We start from the raw sequence: 27,593 nt of genomic DNA, 5'->3' as shown, positions 1-27,593 counted from the left end.
CTTCGAGCTGACAGATTAACAAAACAGATCGGTTGTAGCCCCACTTCATCCATTACTTTATGTATAATGGTTAGCACAATTTATGTGAATTATTCACTAAAATACCCTCTGCTCTGTGCACTCTTGACTCTGTCAAACCAAACTCCATTCTACAAGTAGGTGTTTTAAGCTAGGGTCATATTTTTTTCACAGTAAAAACTTTAGTTACACCATCACTAAGAATCTTTTTGGGTTTACTTGGACCTAAAGGCACAATCGGCACATGTGATTTACTCAGTGACATCATTAACTAACCTGTGGTGAAGTGCTTTCCACAGACACACAATACTGACTGGCCCAGCACTACAGCACTTATTTTCACCTGGCAACAGTGATGGATGAGGTTATTATCACATAGCAGGATGAGTGGGAATAGACAAAACCTTCAAAAAGTGTTGTGTTTATGTGTAAAATTACTTCGTAATGTTTTTTGGAAGTTAGCCTTATTTTCACTCAACAAGCATAGGAGTCGCATCAGACATCTAACTCTGGGCAAGAAAGTGAACAAGAGTATTTCCCCAACACACCAAACTATTCCTTTAAAGTGTCACCATAGTTGCATGGCAGGGTTCAGTTTGCTGCATTGTGTTAAATGTCACTTTATGTCAAGCATCAATATAAAAAAGCAAATTAACTCATGTGTTACAAAAACTTCACTGACTTCTGAATGAAGACAGCAGATCTGCAAAATCTCAAATGTTTGCATTTAGACATCAATTTGCCAAACATTACACAAATATTAGTCTTATAAAATATATTTATATTAGCTATGAGACTTGCGCATTCATCTTCACTTGAGCAACTCTGCAGACACGTCAGGTTAGATTACCATCTCAGTCGCCCCCATACTGTTCGGACTGACTGACGCACCTCCCACTGCACATGCTGCATGTCTGCGTCTGTTGAATATGGCTCAATCAAATCGTGGCAGCTGAAGAGGAAAGAAGGATGTGAAATGGTAGGGGGCTACATTCCTCCTGTTCTCCACAGTTTTCTTTACAACTTCAAAGTATTTAAAGTTAAACAAAAAGAAACAAAAACTAATAAGTGGATTTAAGCTCCGCAGAGCTCCACTATTTCTGATCTGAGTCACACGCGGACCGTTTTGCTGGTCGAGTGATCACTTGTTGCACTGATGTTGGCTGTCATAACAAGGCCACTGTCATCTCCAACTTGGCTATTATTTGTATTTGCACAATTTCTCTCCTATTCTGTCCAAATAGTTATTATAGTGGTTTAAGTTATTCCCTGAACACTGGTTCGCTCAAGGCCGAGAATAGCCTAAACTGACTGGTTATTTTCTGTTAATGCATTTACTAACAGCTTCATATTATATTATTAAAAAAGAAAAAAATTAGATTTTTTTTCTCCTTGTGAAGGAGTAGTCCCAAAGGATCTATAAATTATCCAAAGCAAGACGACGGACACAAGTGTGCTGCTTTCCAAAGGGCCTTGTCGACATGAATCAAGAAGAAAAACGAGCGAGAGCACACAAACAACAAAACATTTGTGTGGTTAGTGGTTTGTTTTAACATAGTTAGATAAGTGGCTTGTATAATATCATTACAATATAACTGAATTTATGTACATACATATGCAAACACACAATGTGTGTGAGTGTAAATATGTGCGTGTAGAGTAAATCTTACACCCTGTCTTTTTTTTTCTTTTTAGCAGTCTCTGAATATGGATTTCATTGCCATAAAAGTCGTCATTCAAACCCCCCCCTCCCTCCCTCACTATCCCCCTCATCACATGCTCACATACACACAAACCCACATGTAAAAGATTGACAAACACACACACACGCCATTCTTCTTTGGGCAAGGCCCCAGAAACCAGTCTGTTGTTGGTGTCACTGTCCTTGTGTTGGATCCTCATTAACTGGACACTAATCTCTTGTGAAAAAATGCAATTGGATTTTTTTCTTTAATAGGAAAATAAAAGCTCTCTTCAAGGCAAAACCGTGATAAAAAAAAAAAAAAAGCTTGAGATGTTGACCCAGTTGTCTGAGAGGGTTTTTTTCATCTGCAAACCCCAGACACGGGGGCCACAGGAGCTCTGAAACCCAACCCACAGAAATCCCTCAAAGTGCTTATTGCTCCTCCACCGGCTCGCTCCTCTTTTGTTTGAAGAACACTGTTCCAACAGTGGAAGCAAAACCTTGTTTGAGAACAAAACAACCGCTCCTCTTCGATACAACCATCTTTCACTTGCTCCACTGATCATAGGGGATGATTTACCCTTTACAGGTATACACCTCTTCTCTCTGTGTGCACTGCTTGCATTCGACGTAGCAGCACCAGCGCACCTGGCACTGGCAGGGCCGGGTCACCTCCCTACTTTGAGTGTTGTGGCCTCGCCCGCAGCAGATAGCGTCACAGTTCTTGTCCTTGTAGCACTTGCGGGCTGCCGTGCCCGATGAGTACTTGCTGGGTCTACAGAAACTGGGCGAGTCCTCGATGTGGAGCAGGTCCATAGTGCGAGGGATCTGATCGTTCAGGCCAGGCAGCGGCTGCTGCTGCTGCGGTTGATGCTGCTGGCTCCGGCCCGTAGAGATCTCCCCCTCTCCCGTGGCCTCATTGGTGGAGCTTCCAACCTTAACGGAAGTCTCGTAACGCTGCTTCAGCTGCTTGCCAATCTCGTGGAAGGGCAGGAGCTGCCTCCAGCAGGTCTGGACTGTGCAGGAACCGGACACGCCATGACATTTGCAAGTGGTCTCCACTCCAGCCTTGATTACCTGGTGCAGAGACAATGAAATACTGTTAAAGGCAGAATAGGAAGAATTTGTAAGTTGGTGTTGTTAAACACACCAGAAAGGTAGCTGACTGTTTAGTCTTATTCCCAGGACATCAAATATAGAGTTTTCGGGTCTGCAAAGCACAGCAAAATAATAATATGGATGCAGGCACTGCCACATACTTCTGGTGGCTTGTGAGTGATGATTGAGAGGAATTATTTTTGCATGAGTTAGGCATTGTTTGGGGGGTAAAATCCTGCATATTTTTGTCTTTAACTGACAAGAAACATTAAAGCAGAGTTTCCCAGACTTTTTCGGCTCAAGAGCGAAAAGGTAACTTTGGTGTCTCCCCTCTGCTTCATAAATCTCTGATAAAGAACACAACAAACCATGGACTTAAAACATAAATGCAATAATCAAATTTGCTGAGTGTAATATTAAGTTTGTCAGCACCTGATGACAGACTTGCACCGTTTACTGAAAAGCTAGAGCCTTTTAATTTGAAACAGCATAATGCAGTAACTTTAAAGGTGGGGTGCGCTATTCTGGAGAAAGATTGTTTACATTTGAACTTGACAACCAAAGAAATCCTCCTTCGGAAGATTCACCATCCCTGTCGCTCCCCCTCCCCTTCCCCTTGTCCTGTGCACAGGCACAAACGCGACCTGTGGCTGTTCGTCTAGAATAGTGTCATGTGGCTCAGTCCGAGTCACTTTTTGCTTATCATTTACAGAGCATAAAAAAAATCTGATTTTTTTTTCCAGCACACCCAGAAAATGGGAAGTTAGTGGACCGTGAGGAAATATTCACAGATTCTGATAAAAAAAAAGTGCATTGGATTAGAAAAGCACACCACACCTTTAACAGAGAAAACAGGAGCAGAACAAAACAAGGTTTCACAATAAAATATTGTAGTGATGGCTCACATCTCATATCACACTTGGACTGAATAGTCTATTAATTTTGCTGTTTTATGTTCCAAATTACAAAGTGTCAGTGTTTGCACTAAGTATGTGTGCGATTAGTCAAATAAATGATCAAACATCCCTACCATCGCAAGGCTGCACATGAAATACTACTTAGTTAAGCCATTTATTTGATCAGTGTGCAACATCAGTTCACTGCTGCATCTAAGATGTTACGTAAAAACGATGGGTCCCGACCCTAACTTTGGGAAATGCAGCACTAAAGGAATGTAATGAAAGCTATGTGATTTAATGAGCCTTTGTTTGGTAAGCAGCATTTCAAAGAGCTAAATTACTTAAATATGCTCACAATTAGATGATTAGGGTGGAGTAGGGAGGAATGTAAAGATACAGTAGAAAATTATTACATTCACCGAGCTTTTTGGTATCATAATGACAGGAAAAAAACAGAGGCTACACTTATTGCATGTGGACTGTCATCAAAATTATCCTGGAGGTGAACAATATGACATTTTGTCTGAGCCTTCAAATTAAAGAGAGTAGGTGGGAGGATGGATTTGCTATGACCACAGATGACATTTTGATTAAACTCAATAACTGTTATTATGATAAGTGAGGGGAGGTTTTTGCTAGAGAAGTATTCTCAAAAACAATTCATTCAGACAGCCATGGGAAAGAGGAGACTTTAATATGTAGACACTGGGCACTATTCTAGTCCTTTTTCTGTTATGAGTTTATTAACCATAATTATATTGTAATAACGCACACAATACATCATCCAAACAGTTGCAAAGAGAGAGAGAGAGAGCAGTAAAGAGATCTTTTCTTATACAAAATCAAACATAATTGCAAGAGAAACAAAGAGATCGTCAGCAAAAATTACCACAATGCGTTATTTTAACGCTACTGGACCTCTTCGCGGTCAGCCAAAGTTCACTCTAGCATCAACCACAATGTCAAAAGCAGTGTGTATGCGAAAATCAATGACAATAACACATTGTCTTAGACAGGGCTTGGATAGCATCTACAGTTCTTTTCTCAGACTGTGAAAGAGATTGGGGGAACAGGAAGTGCATATTCATCACACCAGCAGGTCAAGAAAATTTGATAGGTCAGCTTTTAAATGTCGGGGGGATGCAGAGGCTAGCACATTCCAGTTTCGTCCTCCGTGTGGGAATTCATCCTGAACGAATGCGGTCTACCTCACAACATGTGCAAATCACGAAAAAAGAGCAAAAACAATGTTGTAAATCTTTTATCACAAATAAAATCTCCCGTGAGATTGGGTTTTGGAGAGCCGAGCTGAAAAGGAAGAGCCTGCATTGGTCTTTTGGGAGAGTTTTGTGTCTGCTAACATTTGGGAAGTGTGCCTCTGCTATAATTCATTCTGAAACCAAACTGAAAATGGCTACAATATGAGAAAAGCCGAGTAAAAGCAACAGATTCCAGGCCTTCAGTTTGCTTTGGCCTGACAGATTAAGACCATTCCCTCTTTTTTATTTTACTATTAAAAACACTTCCAAGATGAAAAACCCATATTTGCTCACCACAAACAATCGCTGAATAGTGCCAGAGCACAAATGAGAGTGGTTGCCTATCTAATCTGGGAGAGAAAACCAAATATTAACTAATGAGCACTTTCAGATTTCACCAAATTTACAGTGGCAATTACGTTAATCAGTTTAGCTCTCTCTTTCTCCAGGTTTCATTGAGATGCCTGAAACTCAACACTATTTTTTCAGTGATTTCACTCTTCCAAGATGCCAAATGTATAACTCTATCAGTGTCATTCCCTTGTGGTCATATTAAATTCCTCTCTGGTCATTTCAACCATATATTTGGACAGTGTGTTTTGCCTTGGACAGAATCCATCTACCAGCACTGTAATGTTTAAACTCCAGTACTACAAAAGCAAAACCATAGATATGGTAGTAGAGGATATCCGGGATAAAGCGCACAGTGAATTGGCACTTCACGTTGCTGTTTGTCTACCTAATTGCACAACTCAGACGGTATTGTATTATCGCAATTTTCCCACCGCTCAAATGATTCATGTGAGCAATTAGCCAACATTTGTGTTTAAGTACTGTCTGTGACTCCAAATGAACTCTGGCCCCATTCAAACTGTTTTCCTGATGAGTGTGTCCTGGTTGGTCTTATGTGTGCGCTGTAACTCACATTGTTGAATTTATTACTTTAATAAAAAGCAAATTACTCTAACTCTAACTGATGGTTAAATATACTGCTATGAAATGATTGTGTAGTTAATTTTTTTCTTTCCTTTGAAAGTAACTCCCTAAAAATTGCCCAATATCATGGATGTGCGCATGAATAATTCTCTGCCTCAACTTAAATTTAGTCATAGTGTAATGTTTTAGACAAATTATTAGCTAATAAAATAATGCCTTCATGGAAGTGCAATTAAGCATTGCATTTCCATGAAGTTCTGGGACTCACAAGGGACAAATTAAAGCAAAAATGGTCCAAATCAATGCTGCAGAGGCTGAGGTATTCTGACTTTTTGTAGTAGTTCCAAAACACTGGACCCTACCCATAGTGCAACTCAATAATATTTTGTGCTTTCTCTTTGGTAAACCTTCTACATTGTTCAAACTCTACAACAACTCTAGTTTGTGTAACACTGGCTTTCTGTTAAAAGTTTCTAGCCTGAGATATCAGATTCCCTGAATCTGCATTCATTGATTTGGGGGAATTATCACTTTATCAAGTTGTTATAGCAACCGTGTTAGCAAATAATTGCTTATCTATACATGCAAAAGACGTGGAGCAACATTAATATTAATTTAGAGTTGTGTTTAGCCCTATGTTCACTCTGCTTTTGCCTCCTTTTGTGTCCCCAGTAACTACTGAGGTAAAGACTTGGCTCTTTAGCTGATAAATGCTGTGCATATCTATATGCTTTTTCATGGAAAATAGCTGCTTGTCATGGCTGAAATGGTGCGAATGAAAACAAAAAGAGTAAAACTGAGGGCTAGAAAACCAAAGCAATAAGCTAAAAGATGCAAAAATGTTCTGTAAAGCTAATGGGAACCGCAGAGACAGCTGATAATTATCTGTGGGTTTTATGATTGTAAAACTGTCGTCATCTTCTGATCCTGCACACTCACCTTCATGCCCACATTTGTGTTGTGCATGTCCACGCGTGCCCGCAGGTCCTTGTTGGAGCGATTGCCCAGGAAGTCCTTGACAAACTTGTTGGCATATTTTAGGTTGTCTCCGCAGCCTCCCCACTGCCATGCCTTGCGGTTCTCCAAGTCCGGGGCCTCATCACACGTACAGCGCTCCATGCGTCCTGCGCTGCAAGCTTTGGCCATCGCGTGGGTCAGGCCCGCCGAGGAGATGGCATACAAGAAGGCTGTCTCTTTAAATCCTGGAAAAGCACATCGGAGAGGGACAAATGAGAACCAGAAAAATAGAGAAAAGGTATTTTAAAGCGCCGGCACCAAACTGGAAAAAACTAGTTTCACCATCCCTAAAAGGCACATTTTTATAATTTTGTTTTCTCCCCCATAGAGCAAAAAGACAGTAAAAGAAGAGCTCTGTGGCTTTAGACAATCCACAGAGAGGATGAGAACAATATTCTGTGGGACCTGGCCAGTCAATACGTGTTATGTCTGTGGTTTCATCACAGGTCAGTTAATGATGAGTAAATGACATGTGTGCTGAAGTTTTGCTGAGAAAAAATATGGCCCTACCTTAAAACATCTGTTTTTAGAATGGAGGTTGGTTTAACAGTCTGTCCGCTCAAAAAACAACAGGAGCAGAGAATATTTTAATGTTAATAATTTACATAAACTAAGCTGACGCTGCCTTCTAATAAGGAGCATTGTAAAGACGCGGCTTGTGATAAAAGACCGCCATATTAGGTACAAGCAATTATCAATATAGAGACAGCGGTTCCACTTCACCACAGACTTAATTAGTTTACATTAAGGACAGACTACTAAAACAGCTAAATAAGGTGTCTTAAAAACATAAAAAGTGACAGATGTCAGAAATACACTACAGTCAATAAGGTAGTTGTGTATGTCAGGTTTGTCCACTTTGATGGAGGCAGACTGAAAGGACACCCATCAACCCCTATTTCTTTATAGTTTTCCATATGATGCCTATTCATAACCAGCAACAACATAACTGCCTGGACATTTGGGCTCCTGATGTCAAAAATGCAGTATTCTTATTCTATGCTATTAAATCATCAGAGCATTTACTGCCAGTCAAATTAGAGGGGCTGCTCTCACCCAAAAAGGAGCGGGAGAAAGTACCCACATGGGCTGCTCATCTATTTTCTATACTAAACACAGGGGAGTAAAATACCCAGATTTTTCCTTTGCCTTCCTCATTGTGCAATACTGGATACGTGGTTTGCTTTTAGAGTTCAAAAAGAAGAGGAAAACCCCTACCTCTCTTTAGTATGTTGGCTCGGTGGCGCCCCTCTAAGGTGCAGTTCCACCTCTCAAAGCGGAATTGATACTGGCATTCTAGGGCGCTCATGGTGATGGCCTCTCTCAGGGTCTCCACCACGCCCGGGTCTCGTCTGCACATCCTGCGCTGCTTCTTTTCCAGTTTGAGCCGGTCGCACAGCTTGTAGTGGGCCCTGCCCACGTTCTCCTCTGGTAGAGAGTTCAGTGGCAGGATAGACAACGGTTCATTACCTGTCAACCTAGAGGGAGAGATCACAGACACGCTCAGGTCAGTGGATACATCTTGATAAAGGTTCAAATAAAGCTCAGGATGCTGACCTTCCTGGATAAACAATAAGATATACTACATAAACAGCGCAGGAAGCACAGCTGGGGCATATAATGCTCCAAAGTTTGGTTAATGTTCAAATGAATTCAGCTGTTCAGTGGTTAATGTTCAGGGGAATTCAACATTTGCTGGAGATTGAGATCAACCTCCAGCACAGGCGTGTCTGTGTATAAAGCGAATTCTCTGCAGAGGTGGAAGAGTTCTTTCTTTCTTTTCATAAGAAGTTCCTGATACTGTTTTGTCCCTCTTTAGCCTTCAGACATGAGTCAAGTCATAGAAACAGCAGTACTGAGAATTTCATATCGATTATAATCTGTATAATGCATTCAGGTGGTATGACATATTTTGAACAATGGCACGCAGTGAACGTGACAGCTATACCACATGCATGTAAAACAGTAGCCAGCGGATACTTGGTTTAATATTTATATCATATCCTGAGGTGGGGACGTCACTCACAGCAGCGATGTATAGATTTAAACATGATCACACAGCAGGATTTACGCTCTCAGCAAAGAATCCCCATAACAAAAGTCCAATATTCAGCTGCAATCCATTTGCAAACTAACAAGCAGAAGTATCAGTTCTAAACATGGTATGGAGAACATGTGGTAGACTTGCTCTCCTTTCGTCAGTTTATTTAAGGGAAGCGTATATAAAACACACAAAGCGGGGACTGCCACATAGCTGGCAAAACCGACGACCAGCGTTCTGAGGTTGTGATGGGGAAAGCAGAACATTACTTTCATAAACACACACAGGGGACATGACTGTCAGCCTGTGACCATTTTGGTCACACCAACTGACAGGATTGGCACTGCAGTTGTTCATTATGTGGAATTTCTGGCCTCCTTTACACCCTTAAAGTGAAACTGAAGAATAAATGGATTTACAGAACTCACAAAAGCACAAATCTTCAGGCCAGTATTCCTTTGCAGACAAACTTGGGACATTTATAAGACACTTTTGTGCATGGCCTGACACCTCGCCTAATGCTGCACTGATAATATGCCTGACTCCTACTTATTGCCTTTACTGTAGAATGAAGTGTTCATTTTTCATCACTGTATAAAGTGAAAAAGAACAAGGATTAAAGCACTCTTTCCAAGTGAATATCTTGAGAGATACAAAGAGCCAAAGAATTATTTTATGCATCAGTTTATCTTGTTGCTAAGCCAAAATCAGTGTGCTACTAACTGATCCAAAGAATAAAATAAGATATGTGCTGTATATTTGACATGACTGTCTGTTGTGTTTTTATATGTTTGTGATCATATGTGTACTGTATGTTTAATATGTGTGTAATCTTTTTAATCGAGCTGCCCGACGATGCAAAATGAATTTCAGTGTATACTGACCATAAAGTCATACTGTACTGTACCATATCATATTGTATCGTATCATTGGACTTTTTTTGACATTCAACAACATTCAAGAGTCCATTTGCACAAACGATTTGCTGTTTATCATCATTTCAGAGATTGTGTTTTAAAGGGATAGTTCAGTGTTTTTGAGTGGGTTTGTATGAGGTACTTATTCATAGTCAGTGTATTACCTACAGTCGATAGTGGTCAACACACCCCCAGTTTGGAGAAGCAGCAGGAGTACCAGTGTAAGAAGCTAAACAATGTACTGCTGTGGACAGGGTCAGCAGCAAAATGCATTTTAGTCACCTATAAAAGGACCACCTAAAAAAACTTAGGTGATAGCAGTAGATCAGCAACTCCTGTGTTCTACAAGGTAAAATTACTGTTTTTATCAAAGGAGTCAGGTTGCTCTGCAGAGAGTGGTATTTGGCTGATATAATGATGGTTACTTGTTGGAGGCTTTCTGACAGCAAAGTAAAGTAGTGAAAATATTCTAAATACAATGTAAACTGATACTGATTTTTTTTAGGTGGACCTTTTTTAAGTGGCTAAAATATGTTCTGACCCTGTTCCACAGCAGTAAATTGCTTAGCTTCTTCTACTATATTTGCTGCAGGTAATACACTGACTATGGTAAAGTACCTCATACAACCCCACTTCAAAAAATGAAAATTATCCCTTTAAGATATCACAGCATTATTATATCAACAATCATAAATTGTTCCTCCCTCCTTGCTTGTAAAAAGTGTTCATACAGCCAAATAAATTAATAGTCCAACCATGAGACTGTAAAAAGTAACCACAGCAAATGGGAGACCTGCCACATAGTTTTTAGAAAAATTATTCCATAATATTTTTGTTAAAGTGCCGAGCACCTGCTGGATGTCACCACCGGTTTAGTTAATGTATCAGAAGTGTTGATCGGTGATCCGCATAACTTACATTTTTGACTTCATTACTGTTTTTCTGAGAAGATTCTGTCACCACTCATACACACTTCAGCCTCTAGCAGAAGGTCACAGTAGTTCTTCAACAAGAGATTTGTTTTATTAAGTCCAATAACTGACTGAAATGTTTCCCCTTGAGTCCTCACTTTCATACCAACGGACTTAATAGCTCACATATGCTATACGATACTGTCTTTACAATGCGTTCAAAATCAGAGCAGTCAAATCAAAAAGGAGGCATCAGGATTTGCTTTCAGATTGGGTCAAACGATTTCCTTTTAACAAAGCATGTTTGCCTTTCCTTAACTTGTCTGACAGCTATGAATTTTCAAGTGGAAACCTGGCAAGCTGCGTCTTGACAGAGATTGCTCTCCCAACACACTTAGAGAGTTAAAAAAAAATGTATGGTTTGAGGCGTACAGAGCGAGGCACACAACAATACACAAGAACTGTGTTTCTCTATGAATAAGCAACATTTTCCTCCTATTTGTTTCATGCTTTGTTAAAATACGCTGCGCTAACAATGCCAAGGAAACATGTTCAAAGTGCCAAAACAAACAACTGCAGCCGACCCAGTGTGTTACATGTGACTGACAACCGTTCCACAACATTTCTATGGCAAGCAAGCAGTCAGGGATTGAATGATGGCGCCACGTGGAGTACCTGCCCGAGACCATGTGGAACACCAGAGAGGAATTAAACATCATGTAAATCCAGGAGATATTTCAAGTTCACACTAGACTGGAATAAATAAAGGTGCTAACTAGAAGTATAAGGGGTTCTTTGGTTTGTCCTCATGAGAGGACCCCTTTTTTTTTTTTTTTTTTTACCGGTAGAACCTTTTCTACCACTTGGAACCATTTCAGACTTCTACCTAGAATCCAACATTCAAGGTTATACCTAGAACCATCTGTGAAAGGTTTCACCCACAACCTAAAGGAGAATACTCCTATGGCGTGTAATCCACTTTTTAAGGTTGCTAGCAAGATCCCACCCTTTCATAAAGTTCTTGCTAGAACCCAAACATAAAGGGTTCTATACACTGAATTATTTGTGACAGGCTTCCCCTGAACACCCTATTATAGGTTCTACAAAGAACGCTTCTATAGTGTAATGGTTCCATCCAAAACAGCCTCTGAGGGTTCTATGCAGAGTCTTTCCACTTTCTAAGGGTGCTAATAAAAGAGGGTGTTTCTAACAAGAACATCCTTATATTCCAGGGGTTTTACCTATAACCAAGGGGTTCTACTGAGAACACTTTTAAAGTAAAAAGGGTTTCATCTAGAACACACTCAAGGGCTTCTGATGAGACCCTTTTTATATTGTGGTACAAAGAATCCGTGACAAACCCTTGATGAAGGCATTATTCATGGATTTGAACAATCCTTGAAGAACAGAAGGGTTCTTAGAAACAAAAACCGTTGACAAACCCTTTCTTCAAACAAGGGTTCTGGGTAGAACCTCGGCTCTTCAGTAAGCACCCATTTGGTAATGTACACCAGGAAGACTCCTTCATATGTCTGCCATTAAAATGTGTATTATAAATAGCTTATAAGGGAACAAACGGTGGTGTTAATTTACTCAATACCACCAACATGACGTGCACATTCCTCAGTAAGACATGCATAGTAACACGTATCAGCGTCAAATCTTCCAAAAGCCCACATGCCTGCCAAAACAAGAGGCCATTCGAGTGACAGGCCTCAACTGTCTGTGTGACGTCTGCCTGTCTGAGACAAAAAGATGGTCTGACTCTGAGCGGAGCTGGAGGGAGGCCAAAAATGACATGACACTGATCTCAGCGCTACTGTCTCTGTGGCTTTTTTACACAAAGGCATATTTCTAGCTAGTTACAAAGACAGCCTGGGGGCGGGGGCGGGGGGGCGGGGGGGGGCAAAGTGTGGAGGGGAGAGATTTGAGAGCGGAGAAACACTTCTCTATGTCTCCAGAGAAGAAACTACTGGCTCACTCTCGTGCATGTTTCCACTCTGTGGTAGACCAGAAAATAGTCAAATAGTATCACAGATGTACCCTGATTCCACTTCTTCTGTCAAAGCAAAATAATAACTAAATAAAGACTTTCTCTTAATGAATGTACTTTTTGATATTTACAAGATTAAAAGCAGAATTGATGTCAATCATTCCTCCTTAATTCAAGTTTTGCTGGAAATTAAAGATAATATTTTCACTGGATGCGGGACTGTGACCCCTGCTGTCACACCAAAGGGTCACACATTCCAATATGGTGATCTGCAACAAAAAATATCTATCACTCTGCTGTTTGCTGAAGAGTGAACTCATTCAACTCACTTAGAGGAAAGGAGAATTGGAAAACAGTGTGGTGAGTGAATCACAAAAATCATTACAAATCTGAACTCAAAATCTTCGGTCAAACGGAAATCATGATTGTGTTTTCCCAAAATGACGATGGACACTTTTATGAGGGAAAAATGGTAAAATGCACTCACATGTCAACTCTGACAACTCAGTTAAGTGACTCAGTGATTCTGTGTGTGACACTTAATAAAGGGTTTATAAATTGTGACAAAGGGTTGTTAATGGTTAATAAATGTTACTAAAGCTTCTTGAACAGTTATAAACCATTAATAACACCTTTTTTCAGTTTCCAAACTGTGAAAACTCCTGATTCCACAAAAGAGCTCATTGGATCTGCACCAAAATCCATTTATTAATTTATTAATCATTAAAGGTGCAGTAAGCAACTCTGGAGAAAGATAGTTGATTGTTGAGTCTCAATCATTCATCTGTATGATTTTAGTGAAATACAGAGACTCAACAATCAACTATCACTTGAAATTACATTAAACCTAAAGGTTGCTATGGAACTTTTGCCCAATAATGGCAAAAATAAAGCACCTACCTTATCTTTAAAGTCTTTTTTTTTTCTGCAAAACTATGCAGAGACTTATACAGAAATCCCTCTCAATAATGACACATCAGAAGTTTGTGTGGATCCCAAGAAATCTTTACCAACCCAAAACATCAGCATTTAACGTTCTGGGAATGAGACCCAACACCTATCTTTCTGGTGTATTTACACATAGCATCTGACAAATCCTACTGGTTCTGCTTTCAATGAGAAGAAGTTTTTCAGTTGCCAAACTGTCCCTTCGACTGATTGAATCATACGACCACTTTCTTTCCAAAAAAGGATTCATTGGATCTGCATCAGGACCCATTTATCAGTCCCTCCAGGGTTTCACAGGCTTTTTGGGGGATTGTTGTGGCCTAAAATGCCCGATTCTTGCCAACCTTGGTTCACCTTGGTGGGTATTCCACAGACGCCAAATATTTTTGGAACTCAAACTCAAAACCAACACAAAATTATATAAAAAAAAAAAAATGCCTGCACAGAGCACTGAAAAATATCAACAACAACGATAAACCTCTTTAGTATCCATGACAAAATAAATAACATAAAAATACAACCAAATAGCAAATAATGAAACAGTTGAGTCAGGTCATTCATCTGTATGATTTTAGTGTGGGGGGCTCCTGAAACTCATGGGAAGCTATAGTGATTGGTCAACTTTGGGGAAAAGTTGCAGTGACTGAACAAAATTGCAGGGTCGTGCAGAATTCACAGGAATTCACTAATTTTGCATTAACTGTTGCAACTGCAACATTGCAACGTCCTGGAGGGTTTATTGACTTAATTTATTAGTCATTTATTAGCAATTAATAAATATATGGCTGAATCAAATGATTATTTTAATTAGAGGTATACAAATGATGCTGTATTCTTCGATGACAGTTTTCCTAAAATTAGATTTAAAAATAGCAATATATCACCTTGCTTACAGTATCGTAATACAATATTACAACATATTGAGGAAGGAAGGGCATCAATGATAACTATTGATAAAGCGATTATTTACTTACTAACTAACTTATTAAGCCTTTATAAAGTGTGTATTATAATTACAAGTTAGTACCATATTCAAAATACAGTTTCTCATTACAAAAGTTTAAAATTATTTACATTAGTTTAAGAGTAAGAGAAGCTCAGGTACGTACACTAATCTCTGCCACAATGAATTAGAGAGTATGAACATGTAAGCGTGTGTTTTCACATCATGGACCATTTTCTGTAGGTGTTTTTGTTTGAGGTGTTGTTTGAGGTGTTGGCACAGCAACACCAATTACACGTGGAATATAACACCAACATATAAAACTCATTATTATCCTACGTGAGGTGGGATTCTTGCTGATGTTTGCTCAGCTTTGCTTTTTCCACTCGCACACTTGCCTCTACACACTCCTCGCAGACATCACTGACCCACTCTCACGCTGCGCCTCCTCCACTGTCTTTCACTTACAAACGCTGCAGTTTGTTTAGACCTTTCTCTCTACCTGTCAGCACCTCCCATTTCCCGTGACATTTACTTTATATACATTCTCCAATGCAGCGGGCTCCGTGAAAACAGTTCAGTTCACACCGAGTCGATCCCTCGAGGAAATCATTGACTAGCACTAAACTCCGCCATCATCACTCCCCCTCTGGCTTTACATTACAGGCACTGAAAGTGACCCTCAGCAGGTAATTCTGCTCGTTCTTCACTGGTTTGGTATGTAAATAGTTAAGGGACTGAAATAGTGTAAAATATATTATCTGTGTTACTTTAACTTTCTGGGCCTAATTGAAAAGCCTGCTCTGTGTACAGGGTTCAGACACTTATAGCTTTGTAACCGCTGGTGTTATTCATATACTCAGAGAACCATATACAGTATAAACAAAGGCAGCTCACAGTCCACGTGGTATAGATTCATCTCATGAGGCTGAACAAACAGCAAGATTTAGAAATATTAGATTAGTGCTGAAATAATTCATTGAACAATGAATAAATCTGTGGTTCCATCTTTTAAAAGGATTTTCTGTTATTCTAAGGTGATACCTTGGGCTCTGGGAAAGTATGAGGGTATTTTTTTTTCAATTATTTTCATACATTTTATAAACATCACTTAACCTAAAAAAAAAAAGTAAGTAAAAAGTAAGTAAGATTTTAGCTTATCACAGATGTTTTAGTACAATTAATTACAGTAGAGAAATTGCAAAGATACATCTGAGGTCATTTAGAAACTGACTCCATTATGTACTTTGTCCAGAGAGTACTGGATTTATTTTTTTTTTCCCCACTAGTCTGTATCTTGGTCATAATTTCTTGAAACAAGTAATTTACAGAATCCTTATCAAAAATCTTTCTTTATGTTAATAACCATCACACGTTTAGGGCTGAACTGAATGCCGCAAAGCTTCTACTGTAGCCATGATATCAGACGTCCAAATCTGTATTCAAATGCTCCAGGGTTTTTTGTTTCATTGTGTTTTGTTTTTTGAAGAGAGGAAGGAGACGTTGCATTTAATTCATCTCAACAGGTGCACAAAAATCAGCATCCTTGCGTCCATCCCTCTGTCTGTCCTGATCTCCGGATCCCTGATTGGGCTCATATTGCAATATGCAAAGTAGATGAGTAAATAAGTTTGAGGAAAGTATAAAGCTTTGAGTATTCACTGGTAATTCTCACTGAACATCTTTAGGTTCTAATCAAAACAAGACATTTAGGGACATCACCTTGGGCTTTGGGAGACAGTGATCAACATCTTTCACCATGTTCTGACATTTTATCAGCCACACAAATGATTAATTAATAGAGACAATGATAGACAGGTCACTCTATAATGAAAATAACCATTAGCTACAGCCCTAGTTTCAACTGTTGAACAAAATCCTTCAATAACAAAATTCTATAACAAGTTACCAAAGTCAACATATTTCTGATGCTGTGTTACTTTTCAAGAATAAGAATGAAAAAAGCAAAGCAGCAAAGTGTTTTTGATGATTTTCAGCCAGTGTCTGTTTATCATCTTCACACCACAAGTCTAGCAGGTGCTGGCTATGTTTGTGAGTATAGTTATCATATTATACACGTGTGTGTGTGTGTGTGTGTGTGTGTGTGTGTGTGTGTGTGTGTGTGTGTGTGTGTGTGTGTGTGTGTGTGTGTGTGCATATGGGCTCTTACGACCTTAAGTCAACACCTACAACAGTCAGTCGTGGCTGAACGCGCCCAGGCAGAAAAAGCACAAAAGCCACAGGTTCTCCATCAGCCTGAACTTGCAGGTTGTGTGGTCTGGTGTCTCCGAGATCACAACTAGCAACCCCCCCCCCTTCCTGCCTCTCCTGCTTTTTCCCCTCTTCTGCGAACTTCCCCTATTCCCACTGGTCAATTACTCTAAACGAATGCCAATCATTCCACCCAGCTGTTGGCTCAAAACAAAGCCCCCTGCTAGACAAAACCGTCGCTGTCTGTGAACACAACCTACACGGGACAATGACAGACATGAACATGTGTCCTGGAACCGGTCACCTGTCATGAAGACAAACAACCTTGCTCACCTGAGATTAAGCCGTCTATATTTTAAACCATTTAACAGCGAGTTTTTGTGGGGAAATTAAACTCGCCAGTGCTGATCTCCTCGTCTCTCCTTCACTTTTTCCTCCTGCCTTCGCCGTGTTTAAAAATGCTCCTTTTGGGGGGGAAAAAAGTGTGTGCTTTTCTCAGAAATGTTGGATGAACTTCAGACCACCCTGCCCAAGTCCCATCTGGTGTATCACGGCCCGGGCCATGCCAGAGGTTGTAGGAATGTGAGTGTGTGTGGTGTTTTCCCGCTGGCTAACTATGGCTGACAATGTGCTCCACAGCTTAAACGTGAATAATTGAAGAAACCATGAATCAGTGTCGAATGACTCTCTGGTACAGGGAGTCTCCGGGCTGTTGTCCACCTCTGAAAGAGAAGAAATCCTGCACTGAACTCACATTTTCTCCATGGTGACACTGTTCGTTCCCCAAGTCATTAAAACCAGAAATAGGGGAAAGAGTAACCGATTATGTATGAGGCTAAGATAAGATTAGTCACTAGTTGAAAGCACTGGGTGTTGTGACTACTCCTAACAAGCTGTGACTGACACAGTACAGTAACATGACAAAACGACTTTGAAAACAAAGCAGCGCTGGACTGAGACTTAGTAAGTCATTATTAGTTGAGTAATGAGCCTTTCTGCGTAGCTGTGGGTGTCATGCAACGTCTAGAGGCCCCGCTGTTCACACTGTGAGGGGGGAAAGTCCGCTATCTTGTATGACTTAACAGGATATGACCCAATGTTATATCATCTGCTGTCCCTACTGCTCATTTACAACCCACACAGGCCACCACATCTGACTACTCCCACTAATTTTACTGATCGGGTCGAGTTCCCGTACATGTGCTCTCTTGACACTTTAGAGGGAAAGTTCACCCAAATATTAAAAATACATATTTTTCCTCTTTTTTTCTGGTGCTATTAATCCATCGAAGATTGTTTTGGTGTAAGTTACAGAGTTTCAGAGATATCAGTCATAGAGATGTCTGCCGTCCCCTCAATATAATGGAACTACATGGCACACACACAGTTTCATGTAGGAACTATTTTCTAGAGAACTACTTTCATTCTTCTAGAAGGAAAGTAGTTCTGGTAGATTCTACTGCAGAAAGAAAGTAGTTCCTACATGAAACTGTCACAGCAAGGTCTGTGGATTATCTTCCATGTAGGAACTCCTTCTAGTAAAACTACTTTCTTTCTCAAATAAACTTTATTTCTAGAAGAAAGAAAATAGCTCTGGTAGGTTCAACTGCAGAAAGAAAGTAGGTCTATTATTGCATCCAATTAAACTTCTCACAACAAGCTCTGTAGGTAGCTGGGTCAGTATTGTCAACTGGATGACACACACAACAGTTTCATGTAGGAACTAAAGTCTGTGGAACATCTTGAATAATTGGGTAATGATTTCTGGAAAGAGACACTGCTGTTCAGTTTTTCAGTTATATTTTTTTGCCACTTTGAGCAACACAAGTTGAGTGCATCTAGTTCCATTATATTTGAGAGAATGCAGACATCTCTATGGCCGATATCTCCAAAACTTAGCAACTCTCACCATTTATTTTATTTATTTAGTCAATATTTTCTCACCCATTTTGTCCACAGAAAAAGTTGCACTAGAAAAATATCTTTCCTTTTTCAATTCATAAAATGTGGGGGGAAAAGTTGCAGCTCAGCCTAATTTTTTAATCCCCAGCCGTGAAAGCGAGCGCTGGTAGCTGAGCAGTACGACTGCAGGACCTGGGTTTGGGAATGGGAGTGTGGGGCATGGTAAGAGGTTTAACTGCTATGTGAGAACTCAAGGCTTCTAAGGTCAGCAGCTCAGTTATAGTCACTGTGTGACTGGCACAGATTGGGCGCGCAGCGGTGTCCACATGACTCCCCTGTTCTAGCCTACACCATGGCACAGAGCAGCCCTGTACCAGCGCACCGACGCACCAAACACGTTCAGGCACACATACTGTACTCGGCTCTCACCGGTTCACACATGCTGACACAAGACTCAGACTACGGCTGTTTGGTGAGAGAGCAAAACAGTTTGACTATTGGTGCGATTCTACAAAGCAGATATTTAAAATTGTGCAGAGACTGGAAAGGTTTGTTCCTGTGAATAAATCGAGCATGCAAAGTCAAACCACAAAATCCAAAACAAAACAGTAGCTGTTTTGAATCACTCATGCCTCAGTAACTACAAGTGGCTGAGTTCATTAACGGTTATTTACTCTCACAACTGAAAGATTAGTTGTTGTTGTTTTTCCTGAAAGGCCACAAGAACAAAGGCAAAAATTGAAAAAGCAACATATTATTGTTTTTAATTTGCTGTGAAATTAAAGAGCCACTGCACACCCAAACATGTTTTTTGAGTTGTAAACTAAATTATATTACTGTGATGAGACACATCAATGCTAGCGTTAACACTAATATTTCTTAATAAAATGTATTAGCAATAAATCAGAATTTCATGAGTTGAAATGGCCCAAAATGCCGCCCACTATTTCAAATCATCCTGAATCTTACAAGGTTGATACTGAGACAGAGTCATCTGTTTGGGGTTACTGTACAACATGAAAACTATTTGAAAAAAGACGTTAACACCCTATTATCAGAGTTACAAGGGTTACAAGGCTGGATTATGGTGCTTCCGAAAGGGACATGATCACACCAGAGCCAAAATTGTAACAGTACTACACTAGCGTTAGCATTATCTTAACGTCACCCTTTCCTGCTAATCTTAATTCGTGGGTAATGTCCTTCACTTTTCCAGCAGATGGGGAAAAACATATACTGCACATTTACTGTACTGCCAGATTGACAGTTTACTGCTAAATTTAATTTTCTGCTCCTGTATAAGCAGCACCGTCCGCTGCTTACAGGGGAACAGCAGATAGACGTAAATAAGCGTCTACGTAAAAGACGTAGACGTTTATCAAATATCAAGTATTTATGAGATGTTACTGCTGTTAATCTGCTTTGAAATATATAAAGCACACTTGTTTGCTGTGACAGTAATTTCCAAACAAAAGATACTGTTGATGTGCCTCACCTGATGAATATTTCTCAGTAGTTATTATTGTTAATCTACTGTGAATATTAAAGCTCAAACACAACAAAAGGTGCCGTTTATTTGCCTCACCTGCAAATATTTCACAGTGGCATTGAGTTTTTGTGCACGTTTGCACAGCTCATTTATCGCCTGGAGTGAGAACATTCTTGACAACTGACTGCTGATTAAACCAGCAGTAACCAGATGAAATTTATGCAAATTAGCCATTTTGAGTGTGAAACAAAGAAACTCCTCCAGGGTTAATTACAGCAGCCGTGTCTAGGCCCATTCATGTCAGTGTACAACTGTGTCCACATTCAAACTAAAGCTCTGGTATTATGGATGAATATGCCTTTTGGGGCAAACCTTAGTCTATGTAATGACACCCATTTAGCAAACACACATATTTGAGTGGAGTGCATGTCAGGTCGGGCTTCTATAGGGTTGTGTTTATGCAAGATGATTGTCCTGATAAAGTAAAGTAAAAAGTGCAGTTTTGAAAAGGCAAAGTCAACTTTCTTTCATCCTCTCTGCAAACATGTATAATCATAAATCTTTGAAAACAGGTGCATGAGATTAAAAACCAAGACTGTACTGTATCTTGGCTGTTACACAGAGTTTTAAGTTGTTAAAACTGACATAAAATAAAGTTATGCATAAGAAATGCACTGATATTTTCTCAAAGACCAAAGCCTTGAGTGAGGGTTTGTCAATCTGCTAATCTTGGCACAATGTGAAGTGCCATGTCTCTTCTATCCCCACAAACGAGGCAGAAAAGAAAAACGCCTGCGGTCAAGGATGGAAAACACAGGACATAGCGGTCGCACTAACTAGCATCATCTCATCAATGCCTGACCACTAAAAGTATCTTGAGTCTATATTAGTTTTCCTGTTTTGCAAATTGCCCATGTCTCCAGCTCCGTCTGCAAAGATCATCATGCATGTACAGTTTTACGAACAAGAGTTTCCTTCAGCGGGAGTTTCCTTCCCATATCTTCTGACGTGCATGGCTGACTGGTGGTGGGACAGTCCTCTTAAAATCAAATATGTCTTAGCTGCGGTCTCTTCGGCACGCTGATGACACCAGCACTGTAAGTCCTTACCAAACCATGTAATCTTCCAAAATATTCAGAAAAACCATGTTATTATACAGCATGAGCCCCATAACAACCCACTACAGACACCACTGAAACCTTCATAACAAAGGTGTGTACCACTCTCTGCAATTTCTGATGAGTCAACCTGCAAAATAAACAGTAATACTGTGCATTGCTTAGTTTAGAGAAGATAATGTGTGCACAGAGGTGAGTTTTTGCTCTGTAAGCTGAAGTTCGTACATGTCATGCAGGTTGACCACAGCTAAGCATACGTAGAACTATTTTCCTTTCCTACATTATTTTTACACATACTTGGCTGCCTTTACATTTGATGTTTTCACATTTCATTTCCCACTCTCCTACTGTTACACAAAAAGGTTACAAAGTGCTGATTGAGGGCCACGCTGCACTCTTCAGAAGGCTCTGCACCACCCTGTGGCGTCTCCGGGCATCGCAGGCCCTTCCTTCCACAGTGATGTTATAGCAGCAGAGCACTCAAAGCAAAGCACGGCTTAGCCTCAAATCCGGACGTATCAAACAGAAATATAAAGAAAACAAAGCGCTCCCTCTTCAGAGGCCATGCGGTGTGTTATCTAAGCCTCCAGGTTTGCGTGATCTCACCATGCTACACGGTTACAGCAGCGCCGGTGCTGAGAGAATCCTATCTTCTTGGCTCACAGTAAAGTGATACCCTTTGAGGTGTGGCCGTAGCCACAGGATATCCTATGAAGTTGGGAAATCCCTCTATCAACGGTGCTCCCCGCCCTGCTGCACGTCAGGGCTAATCAGTCCTTAAGGCCTGGTAATGAGACGCCCGCCACCACTGTCTGCCAGGCAACGCCAGCCTGAGCCCACACTAAACTCTGCAGCTCCTAATGAGTGGTAATCACCCAGCAGCTCCCCACAAACCACTGCAGGGATGCCGGCACGCACATGAGGCAGGCAAAAACCAGCAGACGGGAGGGGAGAAGAAAGTAATGTTTACACGGAGCAGCTTAAAAAACAACTTGTAACATTTCTGCTGCTGAGCTTGAAGAAACGAGGCTCCTTTAAACCGTTTGATACACACCAGGAACTAATTCAGCACAGTGATAAAAAAGCTTTTACAGCTGCAAACTGAAAAAAATCACTCCTCCTCAGTAAATTTACACACATCCCATTTGTTATCCTGTTGTTTTTGGCATGCTGCCTCCCTTAATGGAGCGCTGAAAACAATGATACCATCTGAAAGGGCATCAGAGCTGATGATAGACTGTTTAAGGATATTGCAGTAATTAAATAGTGACCACTATATTTGCTTCTTCCGGATGCTGCGGTGCCTCTGTGATTGGATGCATGACTGTGGGCAGCCTTCCTGTATATGTCGCACATGAACTAAATAAAAACAAACTCTTGACTCAGTGTTAGGACTTGCATTCAGCACAGTTTACAAGACCACAGAATGACATGCCTTTTACCAAAACTCAAATTTAAACCAACAGGAGTCGTCTCAGAGAGCCCTGATGGGGTCAACCGGGCAAACCAATCACTTCCCTCTCAGACGGTTTACACAATATCTCATCAAGGTGCCACAACCAATTAAGTCAGGTAACGAAAGCTCAAGCGAACATCTCCAAACTCCAATGATAATGGATTGAGCAGAAGCAGCACCTGCCACAACAGGCTGAGGGAGAGAAAATGAGTGCTCACATTCTTGTGGCAAAGGATGACAATTTAAGCGGGTGCCTGACTACGCCAGGAATCCCACCCCACCCTCAGCTGCGCAGACTATGGGCAGGAGAGATTGTGTTTATGTTACACTTACGCTCCACCGCACTCTGGAAATTGGGTATGCAACATTGACCCTCTATTTTGAGTAAATCAGTACTCAAGAGGCCCCGGGATGCCTCGTGCTTGTGGAATATTTATTTGAACAGGTTTGTGTTAGCATGTCCCACAAGTCTGAGTCGAGCAGGACTGCGCCGGAGTGTCACTGGTGTCGAGTTTCTGGGAAGTTGGCCACGGGGCAGTCACATTTTGTATCTGTGTCACCTGTGCAGGCTCTTTCAGTATGCTTCAGCTGCAGGGCTAAATCATTCACTGACAGTCATTCATATTCCCTCCTCACCGGGCCGCGGAATAATAAATCTGGAGTATCGTAATACCACATGTCTCTCTGCGCTACACAGGCCACAGATAGAGAACAGACTGACAGAGAGAATTGAAAACAAGTGCTAACTGAATAAGTAAATATGCATTACCATTAGGACCATTAAGGCTGATGTGAGTGCCAATTTGGCACGTCAGCCTTGATACATACTGCCTGCCAAGGGCGACACTGCTTACAGGGAGTGAGGCAGAAACAGAGAGCGGGGTTACATTTGTCCTTCTAACGCAACTTTAGAGCTGAAACCAAAGACAGAGGCACAAACAGTGATTGATATGCGCATGAAAATTGCAGATGATGACGTTTTGCTGGGAAGGGCTGAGATATTTCCATCAGGTGCCACACAGCATGTTTGCATCACTCAGATGAGTGAAAACCCAAGAGAATGTTTACCCACAGCCGCTCAGGTTTGTTCAGACAGCTCAATATCAAGAAAAATGCTTCAATTCTCCTGAACTTGCTGTTCCTTTAATACTTTTCCTGCTGTTTTTAAACTTTCTGTGAGATTTTCACACCAACATACCTTATTCACAATAGCCTCTGCATCTCCACTGTAAAACATCATACAGGAATTTAATGGAATCAACTAATCTTTCATTAACTTATAAATATCTATTATTTTAATCATTATTATTAAATATTGAATTGAATTGATAAGTTGAATGAATGTACTGTACGGATTTCGATCAACTCATTAAATTGTGTTTCTAAAGGACCACGATCAGCATGTTAGCAGAATTCCCAGCATGCACTGTTTGAGACTTCAAACACATTACCACAAACCATGATGAAGGTTGGAATTTAATTAGTTCATTAAGCGTTAAACTATTGGAAAAGGTTAGATGTTATAAATGTTCATCTGTGTGGCTGAAGAGTTGTTGGTTCAACTTATTATCTTAAGGTTAATGAACATATTTCCTTATGTACAACTAAAATTACTTGTTCAACATGTGTTTTTCAAATTCAGTCAACTGCAAATTTTAAGGCGTAAATGTTAAATGCTACAAATGTTCATCAGTGTGACAGAAGACTTTTTGGTTCAACTTAATATCTTGAGTCTATTGAACATGTGCTTTCATGTACAACTTAATTAATAGAGTTTATTTTACTCAAAAGGTTTAATTGTTTTGAATCACTACAAAATTACCTCAACTTGTCTTTTTAAATTCAGTTAACTTAAAATCATAAGGCAGCCCGGATACTGACTTTTTAAAGTTAAGATAGTTTATCTTTACACAGAAGGTAAAACCCACTCCAACAGGTCGAACACACCAGTCTAACGGGCCCTTAGGGGACACTTCCTGCAGTGCTCTCTTGCAGATTCACAACAGTTCCCAGATCACCTAACACTCCTGGATCCTGCACAACACCCATACCTACCATAAATTTGACTCTGCTGGAAAGGCTTCAAGTGTCATCACTCCACAGTCTACACAGCCATTTGTCTCTGTGTGCGTCTGCACTGTTTGCAGCCAAGGGGAGCACTAACAACACCCATCAACACAGATATTTGTAGATACGACAGAAAAGCACTAAGATCGTGTTTCTGTTTAGCGCGACAGTTTTTAAAGGTACATTTTGTTCACTGTAAAAAATAAGCAAAGAAAGCTCAGAATTTCGAGGCCGTCACTAGATTTTTGAATCAAACTCAAACTCATACGTTTGAAATAAAGTTTTGCAGACATATAATCTTTTGTTGAGATAGTATACTTTTATTCTTTTGATAAACTTGAATCTTTGAATTTTAGAAACCCCAAAAAATACATATTTCAAAAATCATTCAGTGAGCTGTGAACTGGATTTAACATTATTTGCATCATTAAAAATTAAACAGTTGCAACTGAAAATATTAAATTATTAACCATTACACACTTTCACTTCAATTCGTTTACCAAACAGTTTTTTTAAATACAATTTTTTGGGGGGGTTCTAAAACTCAATGACTCAACTTTAACCAAAGCAGAATAGTAAATTCTCTCAACAAAACAATATTAGTTGTTTTGACTTTTTCAAAAGAGTTTGAGTTGGACTCAGAACTCAAAAATCTATTGTAGTAAGTTGCCTTAAAATATTGAGTTTTCTGACCAGACCAGTCAATTTCCAAAGGGTGTCATTTTTGGATGAAACCTCTTAAGTTCCAGGTGAAACATGGCTGCTCTCCCACCTGACATGCTGACCTCATTTGAATGACCTTGGCTTCCCCTGCAGGGTGAATGTTCTTCTGTAACTACAGACAGAAAAGAAACTGGAGTTCAGCTCGTGCCTTAGTAGCCACTCTGAAAGTGGAGGTCATAGTGGGCTACACCTAAAAATCCAAGGCGTTCCCTGGGAACGACTTACTTTGAAATATACACCCTTGTGCTCTTTCTAAATTAAACATTGTTGAATATGCGACCAGAATCATGCTAAAATTCTCAGATTGATTCCCTAACACGTGTTCCAAGTGTTGTTAAAGCTGATGGAGGCAGCAGTGAGAGAAAAAAAAAAAAAAAAAAAAAAAACCCTGCCAGAGTTGTGTGATGTTTATGCTGGATGGGGGAATTTTTCTGTGCAAGCTGAGCAGACGTTTCGGCCACCAGTTCAGTCAGTCAGATTGCTTTATTGTTACCAGCTGTTGAGTCTGAGGCATACACACTCACCTTTCGCTCCGCGGCTGTTTGCAGAGTCGACTGAGGATATGATTTTACAAGTGTTTCAGCAAAATAATCAGCCGACCGCTACCTGCCATTCAAACGTGCCGGGGGTCACTTTACAGTGGGCGCTGGCTCAATTGTTAGGGGAAAGAACTGGGGGTTGAACTCTCCTCCAACATTACTCTGAGGCTGCGTGTATCAACCTAGAATAGATGCTGTGTTTATGGTCCTGCTTGTCACAAAAATGTTTAATTGTCAGCAGCTTTATTGAGGCCAAACAACCTGCTGCAGCCACCGGCCGCGAGGGCGCAGAGCGCAGCGCAAACGTCGCCAAATGACACCTCTCTGACCCGCAGATATTCATGCAGTCAACTCATATAACAAACCAAAATGAATTAGACTGATTTTTGTTGCAAACTGACACGAAAAAAACTTCTATTAAAGTGAGTTTTCAATTAGTTAAAAGAGAAGAAAAAGTTGTTACCTGCTTTCTAATTCAGGAACCAATCAGATCAATGAAAGCAGCATCATGGACACACACTGTGTTAGTCTGTCTGTCAGTCCCTTACCCGAAATACGCTGCGGTCGGTCCAGGCAAGTTGAGAAGATAGACTATAACTGTGAACGATAACCATCCCAGGAGTAGGTGTCCATCCAGCATTTTGCTGCGGCTCCAGGGCAGATCATTTCGTTTCTCCTGAGTAGCTGTGTAAAATCCCTTGTTGAACGTTCAACACTTCTTATACAGAGAGGAGCTGCGCTGCGCTCCTCCCATCAGCTCACAGAGAGAGAGAGAGAGGGGGGAGTGAGAGGAGAGAGAGGGAGTAATATGGCAATACATACAGAGAGCTGAGCTGATTCACAATTCACTCTCAGGTTTCATCTTCTCTTTATTATTGGAATGACACTTTCTCCTCTATGCAGCCAGTGTTTTTTTTTTTTTTTTTGCAGACTGAGGTCAGTCTGAGCTGGCCTGTGCATGATAAAATACTTGTTTACCTCCGGTCAGTGAGTTTATTTCCATGATGGCAAACCCTGAATAATCCAACACAAGCGCAAGAATACAGAAATGCCAGTCCACATACTGTACTGTTTAGAAGTGTGTCTACACTGGCTAAAGAAAGATGTTATAGCTGAACTTTGCATAAAGAGTGCAGGAAGTACAGTTTTGGCAGATGACAAAACAATTTCACCACAATGGCACCTTAATCTTCTGAGGAGATTGTGACTAAAAGCTTCAGAACAGAAACTGGAGGAAATTTAACACAAGTGGACCTGATGATGAAAGTGTTAATAAACTTCAGCAGGATTATCAACGTCGGAACAAGAATGAACTTTCACTTATGAAATACTGACATACTGACGTGGTTATTGAGTTGGTTGTGTCCATGTAATGCTTTGTATCAGAGGTGAGACCAAGTCATTGATTTGTGAATCATAAATCT

At 40.4% G+C, this 27,593-nt stretch overlaps 1 protein-coding gene across 1 annotated transcript; it reads right to left on the bottom strand.

Annotated features, from left to right (window-relative positions):
• On the bottom strand, positions 1–26,854 carry wnt9a (wingless-type MMTV integration site family, member 9A). The gene is made up of 4 exons (XM_084732896.1): positions 26,718–26,854; positions 8,130–8,389; positions 6,834–7,096; positions 1–2,779 (listed from the first exon to the last, which is right to left on the bottom strand). The coding sequence occupies exons 1-4, from the start codon at positions 26,807–26,809 to the stop codon at positions 2,279–2,281; spliced, it is 1,116 nt and encodes a 371-aa protein (XP_084589022.1). The 5' UTR covers positions 26,810–26,854; the 3' UTR covers positions 1–2,278.
• Positions 26,855–27,593: the final 739 nt, after the last annotated feature.

Source organism: Lutjanus erythropterus, chromosome 12, assembly GCF_056507025.1.
Source record: "Lutjanus erythropterus isolate fLutEry1 chromosome 12, fLutEry1.hap2, whole genome shotgun sequence".
NCBI lineage: Eukaryota > Metazoa > Chordata > Actinopteri > Lutjaniformes > Lutjanidae > Lutjanus > Lutjanus erythropterus.
This window is presented reverse-complemented; position numbering and strand designations above follow the sequence as displayed.